Source organism: Notamacropus eugenii, chromosome 4, assembly GCF_028372415.1.
Source record: "Notamacropus eugenii isolate mMacEug1 chromosome 4, mMacEug1.pri_v2, whole genome shotgun sequence".
Lineage (NCBI taxonomy): Eukaryota > Metazoa > Chordata > Mammalia > Diprotodontia > Macropodidae > Notamacropus > Notamacropus eugenii.
This window is the reverse complement of record NC_092875.1, coordinates 198,172,326-198,191,063: the sequence shown is the minus strand read 5'-3', so window position 1 is coordinate 198,191,063 and position 18,738 is coordinate 198,172,326. Positions and strand designations below refer to the sequence as shown.

The window sequence follows — 18,738 nt, the reverse complement described above, 5'->3', positions numbered from 1 at the left end:
TACTCTAGCATTTCCCCTGCAGCCCACAAAATACCTGTAAAAATGACTCTCAACAAAGTCTAGAGCAGCAGAAACCACAGAACAACAGAGCAAAAGAGGTTTCCAGCCAAAGGTAACCCAGAAGGCTGACAGGAAAGGTCTATCTCATGGGGCGCTGAGTGGAGCAGAGCACAGCCCTGACCATGCAGCACTGGGAGGAACAGGACCTGAACGGACCTCCAGGCAGAGTTCCTAGCAGGGAAGGTCCCAGAAACCTCAACCCACAAGCCACAAAGAAAGCTCCTAAGGTCAGTGGGGGAGGGCTTTCCCAGCTGGGCTAGAGGGAACAGGTGTCTCCAGCAATAGCCCCAGGCAACAGCCGAGGCAGTAGACTGTAGGCAGCTATGGAGGCCTGGAAGCAACCTGAATCCATTGTTCAGGCAGCTCAGCATAAAGCCTGTGGTGGTAGGGAGCAGCTGATCTAAACCTCAGCTTTGAGTGATAGCCCTGCCCCCACCCAAAGCCCAGGGGAACGTAGCAGCTGAGTCTAATCTCTTGACAAAGGATTCAGAAGTCAAGTAACTGACTGCGAAAATGCCCCAAAAAGGGAAAAAAAAAGTAAGATCATAGAAGGTTACTTTCTTGGTGAACAGGTGTCTCCTCCCATCCTTTCAGATGAGGAAGAACAAGGCATACTGTCAGAGGAAGTCAAGGCCCCTGCCTCCAGGGCCTCCAAAGGGAACTTAAACTGCACTCAGGCAATAGAAGAGCTTGAAAAGTGAGTTAGCAGCTTGCTAAAGGAGAACTAAAAAAATACTGAGGAAAATAACACCTTTAAAAAGAGGCTAACTCAATTGGAAAAAGAGGTCCAAAAAGCAAATGAGGAGAAGGAGGCATTAAAAAGCAGAATTAGCCAAATGGAGGGGAAGATTCAAAAGGTCTCTGAACAAAATAGTTCTCTGAAAGAGAGAATTGAGTTCAGGGAAATGAATGACTATGAGATAAACCAAGCAGTTAGAAAACAAAACCAAAAGTTTGAAAAAATAGAAGATAATGTGAAACATGTCATTGGAAAAACAACTGACCTGGAAAATAGATCCAGGAGAGACAATTTAAAAATTATGGGACTACCTGAAAGCCATGATCAAAAAAAGAGTCTAGACGTTATCTTCCATGACATTATCAAGGAAAGCTGTCCTGATATTCTAGAACCAGAGGGCAAAATAAATATTGAAATAATCCACTGATTACCTCCTGAAAGAGATCCAAAAAGAGAAACTCCTAGGAATATTGTGGCCAAATTTCAGAGTTCCAAGGTCAAGGAGAAAATACTGCAAGAAGCTAGAAAGAAATAATTTGAGTATTGTGGAAATATGATCAGGATAACACAGGATCTGGCAGCTTCAATGTTAAGGGATCGAAGGGCTTGGGATAGGATATTCCAGAAGTCAAAGGAACTGGGATTAAAACCAAGAATCACCTACCCAGCAAAACTGAGTATAATACTTCAAGGGAATAAATGGTCATTCAATCATATAGAGGACTTTCAAGCATTCATGTTGAAAAGACCAGAATTGTATAGAAAATTTGACTTTCAAACACAAGAATCAAGACAAGCTTGAAAAGGTAAACAGGAAATAGAAATCATAAAAGACTTTCTAAAGCTGAATTGTTTACATTCCTACATGGAAAGAAAATATTTATAACTCTTGAGACTCTTCTCAGTATTTGGGTAGGTGGAGGGATTGTACACACACACACACACACACACACACACACACACATATAGACAGAGAGTACAGGCTGTGTTGAATCAGAAGAGATGATATATATATATAATAAAAATTAAGGGGTGAGAGAGGAAAATATTGGGAGGAGAAAGGGAGAAATGGAACGGGACAGGCTATAACTCATAAAAGAGATGAAGAAAAATCTTGTTCAATGGAGGAGAAAAGGGAGAAGGAGAGAGGGGAAAAGTGAAGCTACTCTCTCCACATATGGCTTAAGGAAGGAATAACAGGCTCACTAAAATTTGGTATGAAAATCTATCTTATACTACAGGAAAGTAAGGGAGGAGGTGACAAGTGGGGTGAGGGGAATGATAGAAGGGAGGGCAAATGGGAGAAGAGAGTAACTAGAAATAAACACTTTTGGGAAGGGACAAGGTCAAATGAAGGAATAAAAAAATAAGGGGGGATACAGTAGGATAGAGAGTAATATGGTTAGTATTACACAACATGATTATTATGGAAGTCTTTTGCAAAATAGCACATATATAGCCTGTATTGAATAGCTTGCCTTCTCAGTGGGGATGGGTAGGGAGGGAGGGAAGGAAAGAAGGTGGAATTCAAAGTATTAGAAACGAATGTTGAGAATTATTATTACATATAACCAGGAAATAAGAAACACAGGTAATGGGGTATAGAAATTTATCTTGCCCTTCAAGAAAAGAGAGAAGATGGGGATAAGGGAAGGGTGGGGTGTGATAGAAGGGAGGGTTCATTGAGGGAAGGGGTAATCAGAATGCAAGGTATTAGGGGGTAGGGGGAAGGGAGAGATGGGGAGCAAAATTGGACATGTTACAAAGTGATGTAAAGGCAGTTAGTATTAAAACAATTGACTGAAGTTATTATTGAGACTAAATCAGAGACATCTTTAGTTTGGGGAAATGAATTTTAGTCTACGTCTCCTAGAGGCAGGTAACATCAGGTAAAATTTGGCATTGATGGAAAAGTTAAGGTTTTAATGGTAAATTTGATTTTATGATTGTTATTTAAGCAGGAACTAGAACAGGTATAGAAAGGCATGTAAGCCACTTAAGACTTGCCTGAAAACATGTTCCTTAGCCAATGTGAAATTATAGTCATATCTGAAACCTGGTTATTGGAACTTGCTATTTTAAGATGTTATGGATGTGACTGTTCTTCTGAGTCTAACTCCAAGTATGGATGGCAAGAAAGGCAATCTGAGCCTCCAATCCACGATGCCAGTAGGCTTGCTAGATGCTGATATGAACTGTAAAAGGTGATCTCATGGAAAGGATGGGAGAGCGGCTGTTCAGCCTGGGCTGAGATAGGATTCTCCTGACTCAGTTTCCCCACTGACACCTGGCAGACTTTAAGCCTGACTGAATGCAAGTTGAAAATCTACTCCTGCCTGGAATTCGCATGAAGTTGGGGAGATATTGTTTCCCTGCAATGTCTCTGCTCTTAGTGGCAATTTCCTATAGTCAAAATGTTTATAAAATTAATACCAGATCTATTAAATTATAGATTGTTGGTAGGGGAACATCCGAGGTCAAGTCTAAAATTAAGCTATTAGGCTTAGGACTTTAGACCAACAACAATAAGTTAGGGTCCTTTAATTCTTAGTAATAGTGTGGAGACAGTTAGGTCAAGGGCTTATGAAGTTAGCATACCTAGTTATTATTTGTGTCTCACTTGGTTAATGTTAAAAAAATCCGTTTGTGGTCTACATTGTAAATGCTTTAAAAGAAATATCACCTGACCAAAAGTTGGAATTGTCATATGATATGAACTGTGTTAAAAACGAAAAATAAAAAAAATAAAAAAAGAATTTATCTTTCTCAGCTGAGAGAGGAAAGTAAAATATGCTGTCTGAGGAGACAATGTATTTCCTCTTCCTTGTGATTCTAAAACAAAAGCCCTGTGATTAGTTGGCATGTATGTTGTAGAGGAGAGAGATGAGATGGTATGGTGGATAGAGTGTTGGCCTTGAAGTCAGGAAGCCATGAGTTCGAATTCTACCTTTAGCAGCTTTTTGATGCTAGGCAATTCACTTAACCTCCCTCAGCCTTGATTTACTCATGTATAAAATCAGAATAATACCACCTACTTCATAGGGTCTTTGTGAGGATCAAATCCGAGCACATGTAAAGTGCTTTGTAAACATTAAAATTCTATAAGATGCTCATTGTGGTTATTGTTAATTCTTCGTCAAGTCTAGGTTGAAAAATAAAATAAAATATAAAATATGTTCATATTTTTATATATGCCTTATATATTTAAAAATGTTCATTGAATTAGATTGAAAGGAAGAGGGGATCAGGGCTTGTAGATCTGGGCAGCATAGCAAACAACAACAACAAATACACAGATATACAGTTTATAGTTATACACGAAGGTAGAGGAGCAAGCACAGTTGTTTATCATAACCAAGTAGAAAATAGAGGCAGCCTTGCATTTGTCTCAGTAAGGAATTCATGTTGAAATGTAAGTGAAGGAACAAACAGACCACAAACCAGAAATGTCCCGTGTTCCTCCCAAAAAGTTTCCAGTTTTTTTGGTTTTATTTTTTATTCGGCAGAGTTCATTTGCTGTCCTGAGCAAGTTGACCTAGTTGTAGCATGATGTAAAAATAGTTTTATTTCGAAATGCAGCTTAGCTTCTGTGTCACTGACCTGCTGGAGAAAGTTAGTGAGGGGTTCTGTGCATGGGTTTCAAAATCAGTGCTGCAGCTACACTAAGACCTCAGGAGCTGGAATATAGACAGTGCTCACATACATGTCTGCTTTCAGGAGCTGGTCCCTTGTGCTGATCATCCTGATCTATCTGTCTCAAAGAAGTACATCTTGTGGTATTTCAACTCATATAGAAATAGGTAAGTACCTGCACTTTAAAATGCTAATGGAAAGGCAATAGTAAATTAAGGACAGAATCTGTGATAATGAGTCATTAACTTTTCTCTTTTAGCTAAAATTTTTTTTTAAATCACAAACATGTTTTTTTCTCTCTCGTATCTTTCTCCATTATCTCCAACCATACACTGGGGAAAGGAAAAAGTAAACTTTTAAAACAAATATCCATAGTCAAACAAAACAAATTCCCATTTTGGCTATTAACCCTCTGTTAGGAGGCAGGTCGTCTTCTGCATCATTCCTTTGGAATTATGGTGGATCATTGTGTTGACCAGAGTTCTTAAGTTTTTTCAGTGTAATTTTTTCTTTTTAATTTTGTTATATCATGTTATCATATTGTCCTGCTTAATTCATTATGCATCAGTTCATACAAGTCTTCCCAGGTTTCTCTGAAACCATTCCCTTCATTTTTTCTTACACATAATAGTATCCTATTACATTCATAAACTATGATTTATTTATTTTTTCATTCTCTAATTGATGGGTATCCCCATAGTTTCTAGTTTTTTTGCTACCACAAAAGAACTGCTATATTGGTAAAGCCATTTAGAATGATGCCCAGTCATTAGTTTCTAAGAGAAGACAAAAAGTTCCACTTGAATGTAAATAAGTTACCGTTTTAGCTAATGTTTCTTGGGGAGAAGTGTATACCTAACTGAATAGTGAGTCTATTCGCCTCAGTCTTGTTGGACCTTCTTATTTGTGGTAAAAGTGAACCAGGTGGTTAAGTAAACATTAGATGTTACATTTACCAGACAAGGAATTTCCAAGTTAGTTTTTAATTTGCTGTCATGATTTCTACATGTGAAAGGAGGAAGAAAGAGGAGAGAAGTGTAGTGTAGTGACACACAGAGGATAGGATTTGGTGGCAGAAGATCTGTATTTGAATCTTGGCTGTTTGCTTTCTAACTCTGTGGCCTTTCTGTCTCTAGGTCTAGGTTTCCTCATACGAAGGTAATAATGTTTTGTAGTCATGCTAATTGCTAGTGATATAAAGATCTTAAATGCAACAATATAGTAACATAAAAGCACGTTACTATAAAATGGACCTGAATGGAAACTGAACTCTAAAGGATTAGAGTTATAGGCGTTTGGAGCTAAGAGAAACCCTACTTTAATCCTGTCAATTTTTAGTTGAAGAAACTTGGGCCCAGAGAAGTTAGTTGGATGATTCAGGGTCATGTGGTTAGTTAGCAACACAGTTAGGATGAAGACCCATATCTTCTGACTCCCAGGCCAATTTTCTTACCAGTTTTTATACCTTATCTCTGTAAGGGAGACTTGATAGTCTATGGGAAATAACTGACCTGGAAGTCTAGCAGTCTGGGTTTACATTTACAGTTCTGCTTTGATCATAGGAGGGACCACATCTGGAGTGTAGTGTTCAGTTCTGGACATCTATGTATTCAATTTTGGACATGACTTTTTTATGAAAAAACATTTATTAAGCATTTAATATATTCCAAGAACAGATGATACAGTGCATGGTAACTTGAAAGGTCAGATATATTCTCCTACTCTCATGAGTTCAGTGGGTGGTATCCCACATAAACTTGTTTCCCTCTACCTCCCATCTAAACCTGAGTTATCCCTAACAAGTAGTGAAATTTTTCTGGTTTGGGATTCACTGAGATCAAGTTCTGGAGAAACTCATTTAAGGCTTTCATAGTGTCCATGTGGTTTCTGTGTATCAGGAGGGTCTGACAGATGTGCTTCTTCAGAGCCTCTACCAGGGCAGTTTGCACACACTTTGGAAACAAGTGAAAAGAATCTGGGATTTCCTTTTGGAGTCCAGCAGCAATCTCAGTTTGCGAAGTCCTACAATAGTGTGCATGACTTGCTATTGGGTTGTGTGTGGTACAGAGAGTATCCTGGATTTCTTTCTTCATCAGCACCACTGAGCACTCGATGAGCACCTGGGTGATGAGTAGGGCTCACTCAGACAATTAGATGAACTCATAGCAGTGGGCTCCCTCAGACTATCAAAGAGCTTATGGTCTTCTTGGAAGACAAGGCATCTACAGTACATAATCACGTGCTGGTTTGTGTGATAATATATTTTAAATGAAGTGGAAGGCTGTATAAAGGAGATAAGATTTGAACTTTGAAGGATATACTTAATTTTATATGGTACTGAGGAAGAAAACGTAGTATAGTGATACAGAGCATAGGATCTGGAGGCCAAATATCTGGATCAGAATTCCGGCTCTGATACTTTCTAGTTCTAATTGCCTTTACGTCTGTGTCTCAGTTTTCTCATATATTCAAGTAAAACAACGTCATAAATTAGCCATGTCCAAAAATTTATATGATGCCTTAGTCTGTACTCTAATTCTATCATCTCTTTCTGGAGGTGTGTAGCCTTGTGTTTCATTATGAATTATGGTTTGCCATTTTGATGATCAGAGTTCCTAGGCTTTTCAAAGTTGATTGTCTTTACAATATTGTTCATGTATAAATTGTTCTCCTGGTTCTTCTCATTTCACTTTGCATTAGTTCATACAAGTCTTCTTAGGTTTCTCTGAAACCATCCCACTTATTATTTCCTGTAACGATAGTATTCTTTCATGTTCATATGCTATAACTTGTTAAACCATTCCTCACTTGATGGTCACTCCCTCAGTTCCCAATCCTTTGTCACCTCAAAAAAGATCTCCTAAAATATTTTTGTGCGTGTGGGTCCTTTTCTTGTTTGTTTGATCTCTTTAGGAGTATAGACCTAGCTGAGCCAAAGACTATGCACAGTTTAATAGTTTTTTCGGCATAGTTCCAAATTGCTTTCCAGAACAGCTGGACAAAGTTATAACTCCACCAACAGTGTATTAATGTACTTGTTTTCCCATAGCTCCTCTAGCTTTTTATCACTTTAATTTTCTGGGTCAACTTTACCAATATCCGTGGGTGAGGTTGTACCTCAGTTGTTTTAGTTTGCATTCCTCTAATTATTAGTGATTAAGAATATTTTTTCATATGGCTATTGGTAGTTTTAATTTCTTCCATTGAAAACTGCTTATTCACATAGTTGGATCATTTATCAATTGAGGAATGGTCATTATTCTTATAAATTTGACTGAGTTCCCTATATATCTTAGAAATGAGACCTTTATCAGAGAAACTTGGTGTAAAAGTTTCTTCCTCTCTCAGATTCCTGCCTTTCTGCTAATTTTAGCTGAGTTGGTTTTGTTTGTACAAAAGCTTTTTACAATTTTCAAAATTGTAAATTTTGTCTGTAATTGACCAACTTAAGTGATTTTTTGAAAATTTGTTTTAGCACACAGAGCTCTGGAATTTTTCAGCCAACAAGATGGCATTGTTAACTACAAAAAGGTATAACTTTTTTTCTTTTGCTTTATTTCTCATTAACTGTACAATATATAGTTTAACAAATATGAATATTTCTGGTTTAATATCCCAGGGAATGGCTTATCTTCAATGTCACATATCTAATGCATACTCTATATTAACAAATAACTCAAATGATGTAGTATTTTAACAAAACTAGAATGAAATGTAAGGTAAGGTAACTTCTGAAGTAGTATCTTTAAAGAACTTAGGCATTTTCCATAAGGAAGTGGAAAGGGAAACTTTTGGTCACGATGTGGGTAATTTTTTAACTTGAGGGAAACTTGCTCTATTATTTGCTCACAAATAAGTTTGAATAAAATTGCATCACTATTAGGATAAGGCTGTATTTACTCAGAGACATGAATGTGAGTCGCTTTTGTCAGAAGATTTTCTCTTCTTACTACATTTCTTGATCAATTCAAGTTACCAGATAAAACTACACCATTGGATGCTGAAAGAACTAGCGTGTATAATTGTTGAGTTATTGGTAGGTTACCTTTGGAAGATTATGAATAATGGGAAAGATGTTAGAAAATTGAAGAAAGATATTATTGAACTGAAAATTGTCCCAATTTTTTTAAAAAAGGAAAGAGAATGGAATTTGCAAACATAATCCAATAAGTTTGATTTTAATTTCTGGCAAAATCCCAAAATGTATTATTCAAGGGATAGTCAGTGAATACTTAGAAAAGAAAGCAATGATCTTAAGGAAGACGTCTTCAAAAATAGATCTTGCCAGATTACCTTATTTCTACTTTTGACAGGTTAACAAAACTGGTAGATTCAGGAGAATTCTGTAGATATACTTTATCTAGGTTTTTAGCAAAAACATTTAAATTCTTTCATACTATCCTTATGAATAAGCTGGAGAGCTGTGAGGTAAACATTATTACATTAGAGGGATTTAGAAATGATTGACTAACCATATGTAAAGAGAAGTCATTGATGAGTTATTTATCCATCCAATGACAGATTTCTGTTGGCATGCCTCAAGGATTTGTCCTTGCTTAACTTTTTTTAAACTTTATCTTAGATAAAGGCAAAAATGTCGTACTAAAAAGCAGTTGGTCTGAGAAGATCTGAGGCTGTTAGTGGACTGCAAAATCAATATGAGTCAATAGTGCAATATGGCAGCCAAAAACACTTTGCAATATCAGGCTACATGAACATAGTACACAGAGTTTCTTACTCCCAATGTACTCTTCATTGGCCAGAACCTATTTTGAATATCATAATCAGTAGATTTTGGACATTTTAAGAAGACCATTGATAGACTGGAGATTTTCCAGAGGAGAGTAACTTAACTAGGAGCGTCAAGAGCCTTGACACCATGCCCATGAAGATTAGTTGAAGGAGCCAGGTCAGAACTGGGAGCAATGGCTGCAAATTTCAGAAAGCAAATTTCTCCTTGGTGTAAAGAAAAGTTACTAACATTGTTAGTTACTAACAGTTACTAGCAAAAGTAACTAACCATTAGGGCTTTCTAAAAATTGGAGGACCACCTGTCAGGAACTTCCTAGAATGAATTCTTATTCCAGTATGGGTTGGACTAGATGGATTCTAATGCTGTTTTGAACTCTGAGATGTTATTTATCACCAAGGTGGTTCAGAAATATTTGCAACTGATTATTTGAAATATATGTCATCAGAACAGTAATGACTTATTAGATGTAAATTATGATTATCCAGTCTAGAAAATGGAATGGTCCTGGCAATGGAATAGCATTTAGATTTTAATTTCATCTTACTTGTTTAAGAAGTAAAATGAACAAACTCAAATTTTAGCTTTTATTTTCTAGGGCAGAGGTTTTTTGTCTCACAAGGGTACAGATTGTTTTTACCCTATTTACATTACAGTCAATTCTCTCTTTTTAAGAGTTGGCAATCTTTTTTTTTTTTATCAATTATCACATACATGAACTTTTTCTGTTTCCTATTCTCCTTACTGATCTCTGTCTTTTAACCACTATATTATTCACAAGTGCCTTTACTATAAGGCAGACAGAGAAAATGAAACAAAGAGAGAAGAATCAGTGAATTTTACCACTTTTTAGTAATCCTGGTAACACCTATTGGGATACAGAGGTCATTGCCTCCAATGAGGTTTTTGAATTTTATATAAATTTAATTCATTTATACTGTCCCTGTCTTTGATTACTCTCAGATAGTCGGGAGTTGGCTGCACATGTATCTGACTGGCCTTTGACCTTTGCTTTCTGATTCTGACATTTCCCTGCTTTTCTAGCTGCTATTAGAACACCAGGATGCTTTCCAGGCTGGGAGTGCATTTCCTGATGCTTTTTATCCTGACATCTGTAAAGGAGGTGAGTGAAAGGAAACCTAGTGTAATGTCATGTTTATTTAGTCAAGAAGCCACAGTCTAGCTTTGGAAATAGAGTTTCTCCTCATTTTTGAAGGACTGTTAGGGAATCAGTGGAGATAATCCAATTCAGTCAATTAACCGGGAAACTGAAATATACCCCTTTAGGCACTAAGACTTTACAAAAAGATGTAATCGTATGCTGGAAATCCTTCTTAATAGTCTTTAATATTTTGTTGCCTTTAGAAGCAGTGGAAAGAGCCCAAGACATGTCAAAAGACTTGGATTCTAGGCCATTCAACATAAATACCAATATCTTATCCTAGGACAGATGAGGCATCTTTAGGAGGAAAGAACCCAAAGCACCTTAGTATGTTTATTTAGTCTACTGCACCATTGAAAAATTCCCAGTAAACTTAGATTACTTTAAAGTATTTGGAGTTAAGAATGGTTCATTGGGTAGGGAAGGGGTGTATTTATTTGGAAATAAATATGATGAAAAAGGAAGCGACATCAACAAAATTTTTAAATATACCAAAAAAAATAAAGTCTTTAATATGGAGGTTAATTGTCTCAATGATTACTCATTAACCAAGAGGATAAATTATTTCCTATAAAAGATAAAACCTTTAAAATGTTAAGATCTATAACATATACATAAGATGTTATAAAAATATTTTAAGCTTATTTCATAGCATTTTAAGTCATAGAACCTGGCAAGGAGTACTGTTTAGTCAGGGTCAATCAGAGCTGGGGAACCTGCAGCCTATAGGTTACACGTGGACCTCTAGGTCCTTAAGTATGGCCCTTTGACTGAATCCAGACTTTGCCTTTTAAAAGATTTATTCTATGAAGTTTGAATTCAGTCAAAAGGCCACAGTTGAGGACCTAGCGGGCCACGTGTGGCCTCAAAGTTGCAGGTTCTCCACCCCTGGCAAGGTCCTGACTTTATATATGCAGGAGTAGACCTTTAAATTTTTCCAAACTTTTGACTCACTGGGTTCTGCAATCTTCCTTGGTATTCTGAAAGAAGATGTCTAAGGTATTTGAGGAGTAGGTGGGGCAAGAGTACCAAATGGAAGAAAGGAGATTGAATTGAAAAGACTTATATCACTTGAGACACTCAGTTGAGAAACCAAACTCTTGAGGAACTAATGCAATCTTATTATGTCAGGAGCATTCCGTGATGTATCTGAAGATACTCACTGGACTCCATTTCTCAATGCAAGTGTCCATTACATCCGACAAAATCATCCTCTCCCTTGGGGGAAGGTAAGAATGATCTTCAAATAGTAATAAATTTATGTGATATGCCAGTCAGTAATTTTATCCCAGTAATATTTGTTCTAGTGTAATTTTGAAGTAGTGAATAATTTTTTTAAAACAGACTCCCAAATGTTTTTTGATAGTTTAGGAATAAGACAGCGCCTGCCATAGGCTTTTGAATCAAGTCTTGGAAATGTAATGAAGCCAAGTTAATGATTTAAAACTTCTTACTAGATTTTAAGTTCCTTGAGGATAAAATCCCTGTCTTATTTTAAATCAAATGTGATAATACATGTAAAGTACTTTTCAAACCTTAAAATACCTCAAAATATATAAATACCAGCTGTTATTTATCTTTGTGCCTCCCAGAACCTAGCACAGTCCTACGTACAGTTAATTAAATGTTTTGGATAGTTGTATTTAATCTTTGCTACCACATGCATTTATCTTGTTATTGGGCAGGATACTGAGAAATTGGTGGCTTTCCTATTTGGCATTATGTCACACATGGTAGCCGATGTGAGCTGGCATAGCCTGGGCATTGAGCAAGGATTCTTGCAGACGATGGGAGAAGTGAGTACGCATCTTAATAGTTGCTAACGTTGATATTGTTATTTTTTGATTATATATCAGACCTCCTTCTCAGCAGGCAGTGCTAATAGTGCCTATGGGATAAGCTTTTCGATAAATTAAATAAACCAATAACCTGTTACTTTAGCTCTTTTCACTGGGTCTTATTGCGTACCCTGGAGAGGAAATTGTGAGTTAACCAACTCTAAGTAACTGGAAGGCAATTCTGTTGCTTACACAGCATTATGTACAACCATGGCGTTCTGTCATATGCTATGCTTCTTGTCATTTGGGCCAGCCTAGTGTGATATGCAGGTGTGTACGTGTGTGTGTGTGCACAAACTCAGTTGTGTATTCATAAATAGGCAGTGCAGCATAATGTCTAGAAAACTGGTTTTTGAGTCAGGAAGACATGGGTTCAGATCCCACCTCATATATATTCTGGTTGTGTGAACCTAAATAAGTCATTTGAGTTTTTAGTGTTCCGAGGCAACTTGCCAGATCTGTATTGGTAGAAGTTTTTTTCATTAGAAGTTTCTTATACCACTGAAATCACAGGTCCAATTTGAAAACAAACGTCCATACTTACATATATCTAGGGCAGGTTCTGCAGATGGGCAGCTCAGGATTTGGCTCAGAATTGAGTAGGAAGAAGTGATGTTATGTGGTTCCAGGTCATCCATAACAATAACCTCAGAAAGATCAATGTGATGTGTAACTTAAAAGTCAACGCAGAGGCTTGTGGTGGCTTTAAATTTGCTGCAGCCAGTATATTATTCACAATGATTGCCCACAGATAGTGGTGTAAAAAAAAACCATCCAGGACATATATGCTTCAGAAGGGAGTTGGTTTGGTCGTATGAAGGAAGATGCTGTCTGCATGCAGAGAAAGACCTGATAAATAAAACTGTGTGTAGACTGATTTTACATATATACTATTTATGTCTAATGGTAGCCATTTCTAGGGTGGAGTGGAGGGGAAGGAGGAAAAAAAAGAAATTTACATGATAATTTTATTATATATTTAAAAGAACTAACAAATTGTACATAATAGATTTACAGTTTTATGTGCAATCAGCTTTTTTATTATACTGTGTTATGGAAATGCTTGTTTTATTTCATAAATTAAAAATGAAATAAATTTTAAAAAAGAAAAAGGACTTCGTTTGGGCATGTAATGAGAATGAGAGACAATGGAAAACCAAGTAGTACTTTGGGATCCTCAAAAGATTAAAAGAATCTGAGGAAGGATTCCTTCCTCAGATTAGGTGAATCTTTTATTTATTTTTAAATTTATTAATTTATTAGGTGAATAATTTATGGAAAAACATTGTCGAGTCATATAGTATGAGAAGGGTCGGAAGGGTCTTCAATAGTGAACAAAATTGTATCCCATGTGATCACAATTGCAAGAGTCTACTGGTCATGGGCAGCTAGGTGGTGCAGTGGATAGAGCACCAGTGCAAGAGTCAGAGGACCTGAGTTCAAATCTCACCTCAGACACTTGACACTCACTAGCTGTTGTGACCTTGGGCAAGTCACTTAACCCCAATTGCCTCATCCTGGGCCATCTCCAGTCATCGTGATGAATATCTGGTCACTGGATTCACATGGCACTGGAGGAGAAGTGAGGCTGGTGACCTGCACAGCCCTTCCTCACTCAAAACAAAGTCAAGTACAAGTCATGTCATCGTTTCTCTGATAGCATGGTCTTCTTTGGCAACAAAGGACAAACACACACACACAGTCTGCTGGTGGGTCTGCCTGCCTCAGTTCTCTCCCTCCCCTCTAATTCATTCCCCATTCAGCCACTGAAGTGATTTTCCTAAAACAGGTCCAGCTATGTCATCCCTCTTCTCAGTAAGCCCCAGTGGCTTCTGTTGTATCCAAGAGCAAATACAAAATACTCTATTTGGCATTCAAAGCCCTTCATAATCCTAACTCTCTCCTTCCATTCCAGTCTTTCTTATACTTTTCTCTGTGCCACATACTTATAAATCCAGTGACAATGGCTTCCTTGGTGTTGCACAAATGAGATACTCTATCTCTTAACTTGGCTCTGGGCATTCTCTCTGGCTGATTTACATGCCTGGAATGCTCTCTTCCACTACTGACTACTAACTTCCATGGTTCCCTTTAAATCCTCTAACTAAAATCCCACCACCTACAGGAAGTCTGTGGCAACCCCTCTTAATTCCAGTGCTTTCCCCTCTTTCAATGATTTCCTATTTATCCTGCGTATAGCTTGCTTTGTATAAATTCATTTGCATGTTGTCTCCCCCGTTAGATTGTAAGCTCCTTGAAGTCTTTTTTGTATCCCCAGCTCTTAGCACAGTACCTGGCAAATAGTAGGTGCTTAATGAATGTTTACTGATTGATTGATTAAATATATAAGTGTAAGTCTTTGTAATATAGATAACATTCATCCACAAGGGCCTAGTAACCAAAATACACTGATAACAAATATAAATATAATTTAAAAAATAGAATGGAATTGCTTACTTCTAACCACACATAGCATTTGAGAAGATAGATTCACACTCAGACTATTTATGCCCCTTTCCCTTTCCTTCCCTGCTTTCAGTCATATGTTTTAATCAAAGAGATGATAACCTGATACTTTCTCTCCATTAAAAAAATACTTTTGCAGATGAAAAATGAGCTAACTTGAAAATAAAAATCACACCCTTACCTAATGAACTAGCTTTAAAAGTCTCCTCTGGATAAGTATTGTTTCCAAGTTCATCCTTTGACTTTTAAACTTGCAGATTTAGAATGAGAAGGGACCTTAGAAACCATCTAATTGAAACCCCTTCATTGTATAGATGGGCAAACTGAGACTCAGAAATGTCAAGTGACTTGCCCAAGGTAGTATTTAGCAGGCACACATCTTTTCTTTAATTTTCTCGTGTATCTATGTCCATGCAACAGATGTGTATGTGTATGTGTGTGTGTGTGTGTGTGTGTGTGTGTGTGTGTGTGTGTGTGTATTGTGGAGAGAGAGAGAGAGAGAGAGAGAAAGAGAGAGAGAGTTGTGCCGGCATACCTTATTGGGAAAACCACAGTCTTGGCTAAACCTGAGTGCTGCTTACCCACTATAGATCTATGTAGCTGTACATATAAGTATGTATGTAGGCATACTTATATTATATATACAAAATAGATAAACTAAAATAATTCGCGATAGAACTTCACTACTAACCTCGCTGTTAATATTCCATAATAATCAGAGGTGTTATTGTTATAGTACTTTAAAGTTTGTGATGTCCGTTACAAATATCGCCTCATTTGCTCCTCACAACAACCCTGAGAGTAGCTGCTACTATCTCCATTTTACAGATGAGGAAACTGAAGCACAGAGACTTGGCTAGAGTCACACAGCTAGTAAGTGTCTGAGACCAGATTTGAACTCAAGTCTTCCTGACCCCAGATCCAGTGCTCTACCTATTGTGTAATAGCTGCCTCTAAAAAACAGCTGCTTTCTTAAAAAAAAGAAAAATTAATACCACCTCACACCTAAGGAAAATAATAAATGTTGGAGAGGATGTGGGAAATTTGAGACACTCATGCACTGTTGTAGAGTTGTGAACTGATCCAACCATTCTAGAGAGAAATTTAGAACTATGCCCAAAGAGCTCTAAAATTGTGCATACCCTTTGATTCAGAAATACCACTAGGTCAGTATCTCAAAGAGATTTTTAAAAAGGGGGGTGAGGGAAGAACCTATTTGTACAAAATTGTAGTAGCTCTTTTTGTAGCAGCGAAGAAGTGGAAATTAAAGAGATGCCCATCCATTGGAAAATGGCTAAACAAGTTATGATATATGATTTTTGATGGAATACTATCGTACTATTAGAAATGATAAGTGCGTGTGGGGGTAGTTTCAGAAAAACCTGGAAAGACTTAAATGAACTGATACAAAGTAAAGTGAACAGAACCAGAATATTGTTCACAGTAACAGCAACACTGTACAATAAGGACCTATGAATGACGTTAGCTATTCTCAGCAATACAATGATGCAAGACAGTTCTGAAGGACTTATAATGGAAAAGAACTGATGGAGTCTGAATGCAGATTGAGGCATACTTTTTAAAACTTTTTTTTTGTGTGTGTGTTTTCTTTCACAACATAGCCAATATAGAGATGGGCTTTGTACGACTGTATGTGTATAACCTAGATCAAATTGCTTGTCCTCTTATTGAGGGGAGAAGAAAGGGTGGGAGGGATGGAGAGAATTTGGAACTCAAAATTTTAAAAAATGTTTAAAAATTCTCACATAATTGAAAAAATATTTCAAAATTAAAACAAATTGATATTGTATAAAAAACCAAGTCAATACATCCTAGGACCTTCTGTTTACTTCATTTTGTATTTTCATATCCCCATTGTTCTTTTGTCTGGGTTGAGTTTATTTTTCTTGTTATAGCTTATTTATAATTCATTGTTCTATTTTTCAGATTGATTTTCATGGCTCTTACAAAGAAGCTCATCCTATTGGTGATTTTGGTAAGGTTTTATTTGCATTTATTTACATTTTCCCAATTTTATCATAGTCAGCTATGTAGCATAGTGGGCAGAGTGCCAGACCAAGCAAGGGTCAGGAAGACTCATCTGGCCTCAGACACCAAATATGTGACCCTGGGCAAGTCCCTGTTAACTCTGTTTGCCTCAGCTACTCATTTATTTGTAAATGAGCTGGAGAAGGCAATGGCAAACCATTCCCATATTTCCATCAAGGATAGTCCAAATGGGGTCACAAAGAGTCAGATATGACTGAAGAAAAGACCGAACAACAACAAATCTCACCTTTCTGAACTTCAGTTTACTCATCTATAAAATGGGAGTAATAATGTTTATTCTGTTTGCTTAAGTTTTGTGTGGGGAATGTGCCTTATGAACTCTAAAGTACTACAGTAATGCAAGCAGTTGTTATTGTAAATAATAACAACAATCATTTTCTTATCTTTCGACTTTTCCATCAAGTAGCTGATGACGATATATAGATGCACACACTTTGGAAGTTTCTATGTAAAGAAATCATGATAAATTTTTTTGTGAAGTGAAAAATCTTTTGCAATGTGAGGTGTCATTCCCTCATTTGTTAAAAAAATAATAATAAATTATATTAATAATAAATTATAATAATAATAAAAAAATAATAAAAATCACACTTACAAAGTGTTTTAGAGCAGGTATGTACAACCTGCAGCCCATGGTCGCTTATGGCCCACAGGCATGCCAAAGGATTTCAACTGGCCAGGCCAAGAAAAATGTAGAAGATGCTTTCCTCTACATTTTTCAGGAGCTTACAGAAATCTTTTGGTGTTCTACATGGCTAGCCTGCGGGCCTCAGGTTGCACAGGCCAGTTTTAGAATTAGCCTTAGGGTCTGGAAGACCTGCCTTCAAATCCTGTCCTTGGCATTTAAGGGCTGCGTGAGCCCTGACACTTAACCACTAGGCTCTAACCTCCTAGGGCCCTCAGCAACTTTCTAAAGGTATAAAGTGCAAAAAAGTTGCAGATCTTCATTAACGGAATTTCCTCTTTGGGTATTACCTACTAGTGACTTGCCAAGGTTTACAAAGTACTTTCTTTTCATGGTCCCTTCTTCTTCTTCCATTCAACATACATTTAATTGTTTAAACATTTTTTAATTTTTAAATTTAATTTTTTATAGTTAAAATTAAAAAAAAAAGTTTTGTTTTATTTTGTTTTGCCACGAGTCTTTGAAAGTAAATAGTACATGGTACATACGTTTGAGAGATTAAATGTCTTGCCCACAATTAGACTGCTAACTTAAATACAGTTAGGCTGCTGAGTGTCAGAACCAATCCTTAAATCGAGGTCCTCCTGTCTTTAAGTCCTGTGTTCAGATTTCATAGAACAGATGTTTTGAAGCAGGGCTTAAGCAAAAAGTATGCTAGATCTTGTTCCTCACTAGTTAAAAGTATACATGAATTATTTTTCTCACACTGTAGGAGGAGATGTGTTGAGCCATTTTGAACTTGATTTTAACTACCTTGGGCGGAGCTGGTAAGAGCATCGTGTGTATTCAGATATTTGCTTTCTTAGGGGAATTTAGAACTGCTATAACTGGAGCCTTTCCTGCATTTTGGATTTTTGAAAAGCAAAAATTGGTGTTGATCAGAGTCTATTATTTTTCAGATACTCTGGATAAAGACATAAAGGGAGCATGACCACTGTTTTCATATTGAATATTTCATATTGTCATGGTCAAGAGGGATTAGATTTATTTTGCCTGGCCCAAGTGGACAACAAAAGCCAATGGGGTTGAAAGAACATAAAAGCAAATTTCAGGAATATCAGGAAGAACTTTAAAATATTAATATCAGGAAAAACTTTTTTAAAAAAGCCAATAAAGATGTCCCAGAGTGGTATGGGTTGCTTTGAAAGGTAGTGAGTGTCCCATTTTCAGTGGATCACCACTTTTAGCAATCTATTAGAGAAAAGTCATGCTTCAAGTAGGAGTAGAGCAAGATAACCTCTGAGATCCCTTCTAATTCTAAAATTCTATGATTCCAATTAACATCAATTTTTATTAGTCACAATTTTTGCCTTAGATGCTGAAATGACTTGAAAT

At 36.8% G+C, this 18,738-nt stretch overlaps 1 protein-coding gene across 3 annotated transcripts in view; it reads left to right on the top strand.

Annotated features, from left to right (window-relative positions):
* Positions 1 to 18,738, top strand: part of GPLD1 (glycosylphosphatidylinositol specific phospholipase D1) — a 70,820-nt gene that overhangs the window by 13,181 nt on the left and 38,901 nt on the right. For 2 of the 3 annotated variants that reach the window (XM_072603963.1, XM_072603961.1), the window contains 7 exons: positions 4,517 to 4,599; positions 7,908 to 7,963; positions 10,227 to 10,305; positions 11,476 to 11,573; positions 12,030 to 12,140; positions 16,596 to 16,644; positions 18,116 to 18,170. In XM_072603963.1, coding sequence (XP_072460064.1) covers positions 4,517 to 4,599; positions 7,908 to 7,963; positions 10,227 to 10,305; positions 11,476 to 11,573; positions 12,030 to 12,140; positions 16,596 to 16,644; positions 18,116 to 18,170 — 531 coding nt within the window. Of the gene's footprint in view, positions 1 to 4,420; positions 4,600 to 7,907; positions 7,964 to 10,226; positions 10,306 to 11,475; positions 11,574 to 12,029; positions 12,141 to 16,595; positions 16,645 to 18,115; positions 18,171 to 18,738 lie in introns of those variants that run through there. The other variant, XM_072603962.1, reaches the window with a different exon arrangement.